General features: G+C 51.1%; 1 protein-coding gene across 1 annotated transcript; it reads right to left on the bottom strand.

Moving 5' to 3' along the window:
- Nucleotides 1–5,536: 5,536 nt before the first annotated feature.
- ACBD4 (acyl-CoA binding domain containing 4) lies at nucleotides 5,537–14,846 on the bottom strand (the record flags this gene model as incomplete). Its single annotated transcript, XM_080713420.1, has 8 exons — nucleotides 5,537–5,647; nucleotides 11,478–11,617; nucleotides 13,065–13,307; nucleotides 13,583–13,669; nucleotides 13,880–14,000; nucleotides 14,222–14,306; nucleotides 14,380–14,500; nucleotides 14,759–14,846. 8 exons carry the CDS (start codon nucleotides 14,844–14,846, stop codon nucleotides 5,537–5,539), a joined length of 996 nt encoding a protein of 331 aa, XP_080569546.1.
- Between the last annotated feature and the right edge of the window lie 245 nt (nucleotides 14,847–15,091).

Raw genomic sequence — 15,091 nt, 5'->3', positions numbered from 1 at the left:
TTTTTTTTCTTTATTTTGAAACAGGGTCTCACTGAGTTGCAGAGGGCTTTACTAAGTAGCTGAGGGTGTCCACGAACTGCGATCCTCCAGTCTCAGCCTTCCCAATGCTGGGATTACAAGCGTGCACCACCGTGCCTGGCTCTTATTCTTTCTTTTTGAATCAGAGTCTCACTGAGTTGCAAAGGGCCTTACTAAGTAGCTGAGACTATCCACAAACTGCAATTCTCCAGTCTCAGCCTCCCAAATGCTGGGATTACAAGCCTGCACCAACATGCCTGGCTCTCTGCCACAAAATCCTCTTTTTTCCTGAACAACTCTGATTTGAGTGCCTTTTTACTTCAAACAGCTTCCACTTAATGCAGACCCTTATTTTATCACTGGTAGCCATTTGTTAGGAGGACACAAAGAGAAATGTCATTCTTGCCTCAGTTGCTCATGGACAGCACCAAACCATGATGAACCAAAATGGCAAGTGAAGAAAACCCCAGTAGGAGTTTGTGAGCCAAGCTGCTTGGGAGTTGGGGATTCATGGAGAAATTAATTCCTGGCTGGCTGTGAAGGAGACTTTTCAGGCAAAGTGGCATGAAGAAGGACATTTCGCTTTATTTCTTTTTGGTATTGGGGATTGAACTCAGGGACAGTCTATCTTGGAGCTATACCTCAGGCCAACCACTTTAATTTGTTTTGAGCATGAGTCTTGCTATGTTTCCCGGGTGGCCTCAAACTCCGGCACTCAAGTGATCCTCCCTCTGAGTAGCTGGGCCTATGGTGCTCGCCACTATACCTGGCAAAGAGGCATTTTTAGAGGAGTAGGTATCGTGTGAGAAGCAAGGAAATTGGTAATGGTCTGCACCGCGCATGCTCATTGCCACTATCCCATTGACCAAAGGGAAAGCAAGCAGGAGTGCTCCTGAGGCACATCCAGGTGCTTCGGAAATGACTACCCTCACTTGTTTTCCGTGGGCCTTCATGTGTATGTGAAAAGCCCCCCCGCTTGTAATCCCAGTACTTGGGGGGCTGAGACAGGAGGATCTCCGGTTCATGGGCAGCCTCAGCTACTCAGTGAGGCCCTCCGCAATTTAGTGAGACCCTCTTTCAAAGTAAAATATAAAGCCGGGCATGGTGGCACACGCTTTTAATCCCGGCATTTGGGAGGCTTAGATGGGAGGATTGCAGTTTGCCTCAACTACTACTTAGTGAGGTTCTTTGCAATTCAGTGAGACTGTGTTTCAAAATAAAGAATAAAAAGTTGGGCCAGGTGTGGTGTTGCACACTTGTAATCCTAGCATTCATGGACAGCCTCAGCTACTTAGGGAGGCCCTTCGCAACTCAGTGAGTCCCTGTTTCAAAAATAAAAGGACGAGAGCCAGGCGTGGTGGCACAGGCTTGTAATTCCAGCACTTGGAAGGCTGAGATAAGAGGATCTCGGGCAGGTTGGAAGCCAGCCTCAGCTATTTAGTGAGGCTCTCAGCAACTTAGTGAGACCCTGTTTCTAAATATAATATAAAATAGGTCTGGGAGTGTAGCCCAGAGATAGAAAGCCCCTGTCTTCCAGTACTGCAAAAAATTAATTAATTAATTAATTAAATAAAAGGGAGCCTGGCATGGTGGCGCAGTCTTGTAATCCCAGTACTTAGGAGGCTGAGACAGGAGGATAGTGGTTCGCATACAACCTCAGCTACTTAGTGAGGCCCTCCGCAACTTAGTGAGACCCTGTTTCAAAATAAAGAATAAAAAATAGGGCAAGAGCCGGGCGTGGTGGCATACGCTTGTAATCCCAGCATTTGGGAGAGGATCGCACAGGTTTGAAGCCAGCCTCAGCTACTTAGTGAGGCTCTCAGCAACTTAGTGAGACCCTGTTTCCAAATAAAGTATAAAATAGGTCTGGGAGTATAGCCTGGAGGTAGAAAGCCTCTGGGTTCCACCTCCAGTACAAGAAAAAAAAAAAAATAGGGCAAGAGGTGTAGCTTGGAGGTCGAATGTCCCTGAGTTCCATCCCCAGACCCACAAAAAATTAAAAGGACTAAAAAAATAGGGCTGGGGATGTAGCTCGGAGATACAATACCCCTGGGTTTCATCCTGAATACCACAAATACATAAATAAAATATTAAAAATATATAGTTCTGGGGTTATAGAATGTCCCCATCCCCAGTACTACACACACACAACCCCTCCTCTCTGTTTTTGTTTTTGTGGTACTGGGGATGAAACCCAGGGAAATTCTACCTCTTAGCTACACCCCCAGCCCTATTTTTATACTTTAAACAGGGTCTCACTGAGTTGCAAAGGGCCTCACTAAATAGTAGCTGAGGCTGTCCTTGAACTGCAATCCTGTCTCAGCCTCCTGAATGCTGGGATTACAAGTGTGTGTCACCATAACCAGCCCCAGCCATGTATATATATACTTTTTTTTTTTTTAACAGTCTCACTAAATTGCTGAGGTTGGCCATGAACCTGTGATCCTTCTGTCTCAGCCTCCCAAATTCTAGGATTACAAGCGTGCACCATCATACCTGGCCCCTCTCTGATTCTTCATCCATTCCTTAGGAAGCTTCCAGAGAGCAAGAACCAGAGGAAGAGGGTCATTGCAGAACTGGACTGGGGATTGCAAGCCTTCAGTCTCTTCCTGTTTCCAGGCTTCAGGGGAGTCTCGAGTTCCTGACCCAGTCAGGAGATTAGGATGCCAAGGCTGAAACCAGCCTTAGTTTCCTAGATAGGGCTCAGCTGTAGGATCCCATTTGTCTTATTGGGTGAGGGTGGTCAGATTGATGGGGTAGGAAATTCTAGAATTCTAGCCATCAAGGGGCCAGGAGCCTCAGCTTACACCCCCAGCCGTATTTATTTATTTATTTATTTATTTATTTATTTATTTATTATACTGGAGATGGAACCCAGGGACATTCTATCTCCAAGAGACACCCCCCAGCCCCTATTTTTTATTTTGAAACAGGGTCTCACTGATTTGCAAAGAGCCTCACTAAGTAGCTGAGGCTGTCCCGGAACCACAATCCTCCTGTCTCAGCCTCCCAAATGCTGAGATTACAACCATGTGCCACCACACCCAGCTTTATTTTTTATTTGTTTTTGCGGTACTAGTGATGGAACCCAGGAGCATTCTACCTCCGAGCTACACCTCCAGTCCTATTTTTTATTTATTTTGAAGCAGGGTCTCACTGAGTTGCAAAGGACCTCACTGAGTAGCTGAGGCTGTCCTTGAACCTTGATCTTCCTCTCTCAGCCTCGCAAATGCTGAGATTACTTACAAGCGTGCACCACCACGCCCCGGCTTATTTTTGAAACGGAATATCATTAAGTTTTGGAGGGCCTAAGTAGCTGAGGTTGGCCCCCAACCTGTGATCCTCCTGTCTCAACCAAATTCTGGGATTGCAGGCATGCGTCACCACACCTGGCTGGAGTTCCAACACTCTACCTGCCATTTTACATGCTCCGATCATTGTTAAATGCCTTTTTAAATTTTTTTTTTTTTGCGGGTCTGGGGATAGAACCCACGGGCATTCGACCTCCGAGCTACACCCCCTGCCCTATTTTTTATTCTTTATTTTGAAACCAGGTCTCACTGAGTTGCAGAGGGCCTCACTAAGTAGTTGAGGCTGTCTGCGAACCGCGATCCTCCAGGTCTCAGCCTCCCAGAGTGCTGGGATTATAAGCGTGCACCACCACGCCCGGCATTAAATGCCTTATGATGAAGTGATCATTCCTGTTCCATAAACAAAAACCCCAAGCTCAGAGCAGTTGAGAATCTCCCTCAGGCTTACACAGCCAGCATCCAGGACCCGGAGAGGGCTTCAGCTCCTCTCTGAATACAGAAACCAATTTCTTCTTTTTATTTTTTCCTGGTTGGAGATGGAACCCAGTAAATTCTATCTCAGAGCTACACCTCCAATCCCATTTTGTTCTTTTTTAAGATTTTTAAATAGGATCTCACTAAGTTGCAGAGGCCTCACTTAATTGCTGAGGTTGGCTGTGACCCTCCTGTCTCAATGACCCAAGTACTGGGATTACCAGTGTCCGCCACCAGGCCTGGCTTCTGGGCACCAATTTGGGGCGTCTACTACTTCAAAAATGGTGCTACTGTCCATCTTTATCACAAGACGTTCATTCAGCTTCTCTGCTTGTGTCCTGAAGCTGCAGGACCTATGCCCTGTCTATCCTAAGAGCTGCCCTCCCTGCCTCCGGAAGACTGAAGGCCAAAGAGTGACTGGCTTCCATGGGGTAACTGATGGCCAGTCCCGGGGCGGTGGACAAAGCCAGGGTCTGGTGGTGCAACTCAGAAGGCGAAGGGTCTCTCCCCAGCCCGGACTGCAGGGAGGGAAGGTCCTGTGTGTGTGGGTCGCTGCAGGGGCTCCCTGCCTCTGCACAGCTCTTCTCCTCGGCTCACCCAGAACCCTAACCAGGCACCAGAAGGCACTAGGAGTGGCCAGTTTAACGCTGAATACAGGCTGGTCTCCTGGCTGGAGCCAGGAAGGCCCCACAGGGACGACAGGGCTGGCACTGACCAGGGGAGGCTAAGACTGCCAGGGCAGTTAGCAAAAAAGTTCAGAAGTAAGGAGCACACGAGGCCGAGGCAGGCTCTGGTCCCCCGACTTGGGCTCCCTGCCACGCGGGGCCATCCCCCTCAGCGGAGCAGGGCAAGGCTAAGGCGCCGGCCCCCAGAGGCACTGGTGAGTTAGCCTTGGGAAGAGCGGCTAAAGGGAGCGGTGGGCGGGCACGTTGGGAGAGCCCCAGAGGGCTTGGGGCTCAGCCCCACGTCCCCAGGCCAGAGCCCTCCCCTGGGGCAGGAGCGCAGCCTTCGCCCACCCCCCGCCGCCCCCTCCACCTCTGCGGGCTCTGGGACCCCAGCCCCGAATCCGGGGCCGGCCCCCTCTCCCGTCTCCCGCCTGGGGGCTGTTTTCTCTGGGTTGGCCAGGGAGGAAGGAAAATACTCCTCATTCAGAAACTTTGACCACCGCCTCCGAGGGCGTCCCCGGGGCACTGGGGAGGGGACAGGGACAGTCTCACGCCCCCTACTCGCTGGCGGCCCCCCGGGTGGGGCCCAGGCGGCAGAAGATCGAGGCTTCATTTTATTTAGTGAAACATTCATTTTCAGTGAATCTTCGGCGAAGACGTCCTGAGTGTGTGCTGGGCCGGGCTGCCGTGGGGGGGGGGGCAGCAGAGTCCGCGCCCCCAGCCGATTGGCCCTCCAGGCCCCGGCCAGGTCCCAACTTGCCCAGGAGCAGAGCCTCCCCGGGGAGAAGCTGGGGTGAGAGGAAAGTCAAGTGACCCGGAGGGTGGGGCCAGAAGGCCAGGCCCCGCCGCAGCCTCCCCTCCCGAGCAGCCAACCCGGGCGGGCTGGCCAGCGGGACTGGCCGAGTGAGCTGCAGGAAGGGTGGGGTCTTAAGGGCCCCGCAGGGGAGGGGGTGCCCGGGCAGGCGAGGAGCGGGGTGCTAATGCTGTTCTGAAACCGCAGTAAGGCTCAAGGCAGCAGGACAGGGACTCCTGGCCTCCTGGGCTGACTGCAGTCTCCTTCCCGGAGAGTCACCTCTTCTGGGTCCGAAGTTGTCTGAAGAGCCACTGGACAGCGAAGGGCCACAGGAGGAGGAAGAGCAGCGCGGGGGCCGAGAGCCCGAGAGGCCAAGGCCGGGGCCTCTGCTGCTGCCAAGACGGAAGGAGTCAGGGGCCTGCCCAAGCTCAGCCAGCCCTCCTCAGGAATCTGCTTCCAGAACTTCAGGGAGCCCGCCTCCCCCAGACTGGGAGGGTCCTCCCGGTTCTGTCCTACTGTAGTGCCCCTGACACTGAACCCAACGCCCTCCCACAATTCCAATCCTAGGTTCCAAGAGGCACTGAGCTCTCTGGGCCACACAGCAATGACTCTAGTTAGAAGGGCCAGAAGCCCCTGTGTTGTAAAGAACATGTCACTCTGAATCCAGAGTCCTTCTACCTCCTAGCTACACCCTCAGCCCAATTTTTAACTCTTTATTTTGAAACAGGGTCTCACTAAGTTGCAGAGGGCCTCACTAAGTAGCTGAGGTTGGTTGTGAACTTCGATCCTCCGGTCCCAGCCTCCTAAGTACTAGGATTACAAGTGCGCACGCCCCCATGCCTGCTATGCCACATATTTCAAATGAGGACCCTGGGTACCCTGATCTTTCTTCTTTCTTTCTTTCTTCCTTTCTTTCTTTATTTCTTGGTGGTACTGGGGTTCCTGGAAACCCTTCTACCTCTGGGCTACACTCCCAGACCAGACCCAATTTTATATTTTTATTTGGAAATAGGGTCTCTTAAGCCAGTGAGGCTGGTTTCAAACCTGTGCGATCCTCCTGTCTTCGCCTCCCAAGCATGGGGATTACAAGCGTGCGCCACCACGCCCAGCCAGATGTTAGTTTCTAAATATCATTTTCCTCTAGGAAGAGCCAGGGTTTCTTGGAGGAGTGGCTCATTCCAGGGCTGGGGCCTTGGATGGGGAATGTGGAACATCTGTACCAGAAAGCAAGGTAGCTTCTAAAGATGAATGTGATCACATTGTCAGAACATAAGGCCTGGCTTGAAAGGGTCTCCAGTGCCTGGCGTGGTGGCGCACGCGTGTAATCCCAGCATTCGGGAGGCTGAGACCAGAGGATCTCGGTTCATGGACAGCCTCTGCCACTTAGTGAGGCCCTCTGCAACTCAGTGAGACCCGGTTTCAAAATAAAAGAATAAAAATTAGGGCAGGGAGTGTAGCTCAGAGGTTGAATGCCCCTGGGTTCCATCCCCAGACCTGCAGAAAAAGAAAAAAGAAAGAAAGGGTCTCCAGTGGCCAAAGTTATAACAATCTGGGCACCAAAAAGAATGATCAAAGGGCATGGTGGCACACCAGAGGCAGAACGTCCCTGAGTTCAATCCCCAATACCAAAAAAAAAAAAAAAAAAAAGAATTACAGCTAATGAGAACACTGCATCTTTAAAATTCATGAGTCCAGCCTGGCATGGTGGTGCACACTTGTAATCCCAGCATTCAGGAGGCTGAGACAGGATTGCGGTTCCTGGACAGGCTCAGCTACTTAGGCCCTTTGCAGTTCAGTGAGACCCTGTTTCAAAATAAAGGATAAAAAATAGGACTGGGGGTGTAGCTCAGAGGTAGAATGCCCATGGGTTCCATCCTCAGTATCGTCTAAAAAAAAAGAGTCCATAATGATACTCAAAAAAGAAGAAGGAAAGGAAGAAAGAAAGAAAAACTAGTCAGGCACAGAGGCTGTTATCCCACCTACTGTGGAGGCTGAGACAGTACTGCAAATTTGAGACCAGCCTTGACAACTTTTGTCTCAAAAATGAGCCAGGCATGGTGGCACACACTTCTAATCCCATTACTTGGGAGGCTGACAGGAGGACTACAAGTTTGAAACCAATTTAGTGAGACCATGTTTCAAAATAAAGAATAACAGCCAGGCATGGTGGCACACACTTATAATTCCAGTGGTTGGGAGGCTGAGACAGAAGTCTCACACAGGTTCAAAGCCAGCCTCAGCTACTTAGTGAGGCTCTCAGGAACTTAGTGAGACCCTGTTTCCAAATAAATTATAAAATAGGGCTGGGGTGTAGCCCAGAGGTAGAAAGCCTTTGGGTTCCACCCCCCCCCAGTACCACACAAAATAAATAAATAAATAAATAAATAAATAAATAAATAATAAAAATAGGATGTAGCTCAGAGGTAAGATGCCCCTGGGTTCAATCTCCAGTATCACAAATAAATAAATAAATAAATAATAAATACTTCTTTTAAAGGGCTGGGGTATAGCTTGGAGGAGCATGCCTTTGGGTTTAATCCTCTGTATCACAAAAAATAAAATAAAATGAGCTGGGGATGTAGCTCTTTAGTGGAGCGCTGCTGGGTTCAATCCCCTGTATTACATCCAAAAAAGAAAACTGATTGTCACCACTGAAGCTTTTAAGTCAATTCCTTACTTTAAAAATAGGTAGAGAGGAGCCAGGCGTGGTGGCGCACGCTTGTAATCCCAGCATTTGGGAGGCTGAGACCAGAGGATCACGGTTTGCGAACAGCTTCAGCTATTTAGGCCCTCTGCAACTCAGTGAGACCCTGTTTCAAAATAAAGAATAAAAAATTGGGCAGGGGGTATAGCTCAGAGGTCAAATGCCTCTTGGTTCCATCCCCAGACCCACAAAAAAAAAAAAAAAAAAAAAAAAAGAGAGGAGCCGGGTATGGCGGTACACACTTGTAATTCCAGTACTTGGAGGTTGAGAAAGGAGGATCACAGGTTCAAAGCCAGTCTCAGAAACTTAGCAAGGCTTTCTGCAAACAGAGTGAGACTCTGTTTCTAAATAAAAGATTGGGTTGGGGGTATATCTGGGAGGTAGAATGCCTCTGTGTTTCATCCTCAGTACCAAAAAACATAATAAAATAAAGAGCTGGGCATGGTGGTGCAACCCTGGAATCCAAGTACTTGGAAGTCTGAGACAGGAAGATGGCAGGTTCGAGGACAACCTCAGCAAGTAGTAAGACTCTCATCAACCTAGCAAGACCCCATTTCAAAATAAAAATAGGGCTGGTAGTATAGCTTGGAGGAAGAATGCCCCTGGATTCAATTCCCAGTACCAAAATAAAAATAGGTAATTAAGGGCTGGGGATGTAGCTCAATGGCAGAATCGTGCAAAGAAACCCACAAGGACCTGGGCTCCATCACCAGCAACACACACACTCATTTTTTTTTTTTTTTTTTTTTTGCGTGTCTGGGGATGGAACCCAGGGGCATTTGACCTCCGAGCTACACCCCCTGCCCAATATTTTGAAACCGGGTCTCACTGATTTGCAAAGGGCATCACTAAGTAGCTGAGGCTGTCCGCGAACCGCGATCCTCCAGTTCTCAGCCTCCTGAATGCTGGGATTACAAGTGTGCACCACCACGCCCGGCTTCACACACTAATAATTAAAGAGAAAGAAGCACTTATCCTGCTTTTTCATAAGAGACTGTATTACAGGGCAACTCAAGGTGATCAGGGAAATTCTAAAGGAAAATCTTAGCTAATATTATAGGAGCTGGGTGTGGTGGCGCAAACCTGTAATCCCAGTACTTGGGAGGCTGAGACAGGAAGATCACAGGTTCACAGCAGCCCCAGCTACTTAGTGAGGCCCTCCGAAACTTAGTGAGACCCTGTTTCAAAACAAAGAATAAAAAATAAGGATGAGTGGTGTAATCCTAGCATTCGGGAGGTGGAGACCAGAGGATTACGATTCGTGGACAGCCTCAGCTACTTAGGCCCTCTGCAACTTAATGAGTTAATAACACCCTGTTTTGAAATAAATAATAAAAAAAATATGGCAGGGTATGTAGCTCAGAGGTCGAATGCCCCTGGGTTCCATCCCCAGACCCGCAAAAAAAAAAAAAAAAAGGCTGAGGGTATAGCTCTGAGGTAGAATGCCCCTGGGTTCCAGGTTCCATCTCCAGTACACTGCCATACACACACAACATGTGTGTGTGTGTGTGTGTGCGTGTGTGTGCGTGTGTGTGTACATATACACCCACACATATTATAGGACTATTAGGGTTTAAAATTTAAATTTTTTGCAATCATTAAACAACTGATTCAAGCAAAGATTATCAATTGTTGTTAAAAACTGTATGGCAAATGGGGATGAGGAACTGTTTTTTTTTTTTTTTTTCAGTACTGGGGATGGAACCCAGGGGCATTCTACCTCCAAGCTACACGCCCAGCCCTAATTTTTTTATTCCTTTTTTTTTTTTTGGTGGTACTGGGGGTGGAACCAAGGGGCCTTCTACCTCCAGGTTATACTCCTAGACCTATTTTATATTTATTTGGAAACAGGGTCTCTTAAGCCAGCAGAGGCCAGCTTCAAACCTGTGCGATCCTCCTGTCTCAGCCTCCCAAGCACGGGGATTACAAGTGTGCGCCACCACGCTCGGCTATTCTTTATTTTGAAACAGGGTCTCACTGAGTTGCAACGGGCCTCACTAAGTAGCTGAGGCTGTCCTCGAACCACCATCCTCCTGTCTCAGCTTCCCAAATGCTGGGATTACAAGTGTGCACCACCACGCCCAGCTGGATATTTCCTAAGGAAAACTCTATGGAGGGGATCAAATCACCCTTCATTTATGCCAGCAGTCCATGTTAGAATCACTAGTTGTGAACATCTAGATACCATGTGTCCTCTAATGTGTGTGTGTGTGTGTGTGTGTGTGTGTGTGTGTGGTGCTGGGGATGGAACCCAGGGCCATTCTACCTCTGAGCTACACCCCCAGCTCCATTTTTTATTCTTTGTTTTGAAACAGGGTCTCACTAAGTTGCAGGGGGGGCTCAGTAAGTAGCTGAGGCTGGTTGTGAACCCAGATCCTCCTGTCTCAGCCTCCCAAGTACTGGGATTGCAAGCTTGTGCCTATAAAGTCCTTGGCATTTAAAAAAAAAAGAAGAAAGAATGCCCTGTGGGGGGTAGAGGAGGTGGTGCTGAGAGGAGGGGATGTTGAAATCCTGTCATGGCTCAGACCCGTCGAGCTCAGTGGGTTAGGGGTCACCCCAGAAATCCCCAAATACTGCAACCAGCCCTCTCCCGCTCTGGACACCTCAGGCTTCTCAAAAACAGACCACGCAGGACAGTGGGTACTCACACAGAGGGAAGACGGCCAAAGGCCACACCCAACCCCATCCCTTAGTCTTAATAATTGTAATTATTATTCGAGCAGACTTCATTGAGGGAGGTCTTGCTGGGCACACAGACGTGCCCATGAGCAGCTCAATGAGGTTCTCCCAGGCTGTGTGCCCGCATACAAGTTACTCAACCTCTCCGGGCCTTAGTTTCCCCATCTGTAAAAGGGAGAGGAAAAAGAAGCCGTGCGTGGTGGCACACGCTTGTAATCCCCGCACTTGGGAGGCTGAGACAGGAGGATCGTGCAGGTTCGAAGCCATCCTCAACTGGCTTAAGAGACCCTGTTTCCAAATAAAATATGAAATAGGTCTGGGAGTGTAGCCCGAGGTAGAAAGTCCCTGGTTTCCATCCCCAGTACCACCAAAAAAATTTTTTTAAAAAGGGAGAGGAAAAGAAAGCCTATTTCATAGGGTCACTGAGAATGTAAGTGTTTAGCTGCCGGAGCTCCAGTTATTTATTCTGCACAAGCCAAGACAGATAAAGAACACGGGGCTAGGTTGCTTGGGAGTAAACCCTAACTCCAGAAACAGAGTCCTGGATGAGGGGGCAGCAGGGAACAGATACCTCCAGGTGCTTCTAACTCTTGGGATCAGCCTCATGCGGGTTTCTTGGCAGCAGAGGGGTGTGAGCCGGGAAAGGGTCTCCTTTCTTGCAGGGCCTATCCTACTCCCTCCAGGGGGAGGCACTTCAGAGCCCCTGACCTCCCTGCCTGCTATAGACACCACACCATTCTCTGCACGGAGCTGTGCACAGACAAAGGAGGATAGATGAGGATAGTATAGACAGAGTCCTGGCCTGACCCTGCAGTGGGGGAGAGGGGACTCACCTGCTCAGGGGGCTGGGGCTTGCTCTCCAGGCTCCGCAACCGCCCCTGGACATCGCGCATGTTCTCCTGCAGGGCCCGTACCGTCCCCCTCAGCCACGCATCCAGCTCCTGGGGCCCCAGCAGGCTGCCCCCCAACCCCTCTGCAGAGCACAGACACACAGGGAAGGGCACTCAGAAAGCAATTCAGCTCCAGGCACAGGCTGGTACAGGTCCAGGGCCGTGAAGTAGAGCTCGACCCCTAGTCTCAAGGGTGACTCTTGCTGGTCCACCACCAAGGCTGAGTAATGGCCGGGGGTGGGGGTTGAATCCCAGTTTCACCACCGATTGGCTGTATGACTTTGGGCAAATCATTAACTTTTCAGAACCTTATTTTGTCATCTGAAAATTAGGGAAAAGGCTAACCGTTTAGCTCTGTAGTACAGTGTTCCCCTAGCAGGCACCAGGCCCTGGGTTCCAGCCCCAGCACCACAAAAATACATAAAGGAGCCAGGTGTGTGGCAGGCTTGAAGCCAGCCTTGGCAACTTCGTGAGACTTGTAACAACCTAGCGAGACCCTGTTTCCAAATCAGAGATAAAAAATCAGGCTAGGAAGCTGGGCATGGTTGTACACACTTGTAATTCCAGTATGTGGGAGCCTGAGACAGGAGAATCACGCAGGTTCAAAGCCAGTCTCAGCTGCTGAGGCTGACGGCATTCCCCAAAAAAATATAAAATAGGTCTGAGAGTGTAGCCTGGAGGTAGAAGGCCCCTGGATTTCATCCCTAGTAACACACACACACACACACACACACACACACACACACACACACACACAATCAGACTAGGGGTGTAGCTGGGAGGGAAAATGCCTCTAGATTCAATTCCCAGTATGAATGATTGAATAAATAAATAAATAAATAAATACAATTAAAATTAAAGGAAGATGTTATCTTCCTCAAAGGGCTGCTTGTTAGCCAGGCGTGGTGGCCCATGTCTGCAATCCCAGTACTTGGGAGGCTGAGACAGGAGGATTACAGGTTCAAAGCCAACCTTGGCAATTTAGTGAGGCTCTCAGTAACTTTATGATACTGTTTCCAAAAATAAGTAAATAAAATGAAATAGGGCTGGGTGTGTAGCTTGAAGGTAACATACCCCTGGGTCACCCTCCACCCCAGCACCACAAAATAAATAAATAAATAAATAAATAGTAGCTTATTCCAAGATAATACTTAAGAAAGCATACCCTTTGGAGACTTGGCAGTAGGGAGTTGTAGAAGGGAATGGAAGTTCTAGAAGGGAGTTCTAGAAGTTCATTAAGTCCCTTCTAAGTTCTAGAAGGGTATAGCACAGAATTCATTATTGAGAGAGAAAGGCTGACTTCCCAAAACCATGCAGTTGGGTTACAGAGCTGCCTTACTCAGCACCGGCAGAGGGTGTGGACTCCCGGTGGCCCTCGGGAGAGGAGGCAGGGCAGGTGTCTGGCTGTGACAACCCTTCCTGCTCACGGTGCCCGCACTAGACTTTCCCCTTTGCCCTAAGAGGGTGGCCAAGGGAAGCCGGGGTGCCAAAACCCGGGAGGGCCAGGGGGGAAAGGTCGGGGAAGCTCACCTTTCTCTCCCGGGGGCTCAGGGCTCTTCCTGCTGTCAGCTTCTCCTCCATCTGCTCCCTGCTGCTCTGCCCAAACCTGCTGAGTTGAGTCACAGGTCCAAGGTGGGGGTGGGACCACCGGGGCACGTTGGGGCGCGGGAGGGGAGGGAATGGAGGGTGGTCTCATCAGCTTGGTCTCCGGCTCTAGCTGCTCCAAGGAATCGCAGAAAATCTCCAAGTCCAGGTCTCGGGGTGGCTGGGACTCTGGGGAGGGGGAGGTAGGGCTACTGTCAAGGGGAAGCCCTGGAGGGGAAGGTGGTGCAGCTGGCAGAAGCACCTGTTCAGGAGACAGTAGAAAGGCTGCCACCACAGGCCCCGGGGATCCCAGAGCCTGCCCCTGGCCTCTGGGGGTCTTGGCATCCGTGGACAGCGGCGTACAGGGCACAGCATGGTCTCCAGCCTTCTCTCCTCCACCCCTCCTGCAGGCGCCCCTCACCAGCCTGGGTTTGGTCCTCTGTCCGTCTTGCTCAAGCACCAACCTGAGCTTGGGGGTGCTGGTTCCTTGGGGAGGCAGGGAGCCTCGGGTACAGCCTGGTCATCTCCATTCAGTACCTGCTCTTTCCAGCCTGTCAAGACACAACCTAGAGGTGGGGCTGGGACGAGCCCGACAGCTCCCATGACATCAAGTGCCTTGTCCCCATTAGCCACAGACACCGTCCAACACCCCACCTACGGAGGGCCCTTCGCCCCTGCACCCCTCCCCGACTGAGCAGCCCCCTCAGCTAGACCTTCAACGGATCCCCTGAACTTTCAGAGCTCCCCTTGGGGCATCTGACCTGTGACCCTCCTCAGGAAGCTTTCTGGGGGCTTCGGCATGTCAGGGATCACCTGGTACAGGGGCTCGAAGTAACCAAACATGTCCTCTGCCACCTTGCCCAGAGGCACGGTGTCGATCACCTGCGCGGAAGGGGCTCTAATGGAGCAGGGCTGAGTTAGGCCTGGCCCCAGGGATCCTGCACCCCGCTAGGGACCAGAGGGCAGGGTTAGGGGCAACGGGAAGGAGGTGATTCCCAAGGGAGTAGCACTGTGTATGAAACATGGTGGAGGTCAGCGCTGGGAGGGTGAGGGACCGGCCATCTGGCTGAGGTGTGGGGACAGAGAACCATAGCCCTGTCTACCTTCTGTGCCACCAGCTTCATCTCAGTGATGTAGGCGGACATGGCCTCCTCCCTACTCATCTTGCCCAGGCTGTTCCAGGCGTCCCTGGGGAGGAGGCAGGGGCTGTCAGGAGGCTGGTTAGCAGCGGAGGCATGGTTGCCCGCTAGGGGGCGCTCACCACTTATATCGTCCAATGGGGTCCCAGAACCCGGGCCGGGGGACCTGGCAGGGCCCCATGGTGGCTTGCTTGTAGTAGCTGTAGAACCGCAACATCTCTTCGTAGGAAGGGCGATAAGAGCCTGGACAGAGGTTTGGGAAGCGGAGGGCACAGCATCACCCCCAGCTCCAGGGGGATGGAGTGAGGGATGAACCACCCTCCGGAAGGGCAGAGATGGTGAGGGGTCCCACCCAGGACATCTGGACGGTGACAGGAGGTGCAGGGAACCCCCAGGACAGCCCACACAGGGGCTCGTCTGCAAACACTGCGGGCATCAGGGCCACTTCTTGAAGCCTGACTCCAGCATCTGGAATCAAATCGTGGGTCCCGGCAGCCTCACCATTCTTGGGCAGATTCTGAATGACGCTGACTGCAGCTTGGAACTGTTTCTGGCAGTCCGGCTCTGGGCTTTCATTCTCGGTGCCCATGCTTCTTCCTGGGGCGCCACTTTGGAGCGACTCTGCAAGAATAAGCCTGTGGGTGAGCAAGTCGGGGTCCATGGTGGCACCACCGGTTCACTTCCCAGAGGAACAGAACTAAGGTCTTTATTAAGGCTCTGAAAGGTACCCAAAGAGGTCAGAAGTTACAGCTGAGGAAACTCCTTTTCCTACCTCAAGGCAGCATGACTGGGGCCAGGGTGGGTGGAGAGGCAGATGGCAAGGGTCGCAGGGCC

This window comes from Muscardinus avellanarius (genome assembly GCF_963383645.1).
Source record: "Muscardinus avellanarius genome assembly, chromosome: 16".
Classification (NCBI taxonomy): Eukaryota; Metazoa; Chordata; class Mammalia; order Rodentia; family Gliridae; genus Muscardinus; species Muscardinus avellanarius.
The sequence above is the reverse complement of the archived record's forward strand: the minus strand, read 5'-3'. Positions and strand labels throughout refer to the sequence as shown.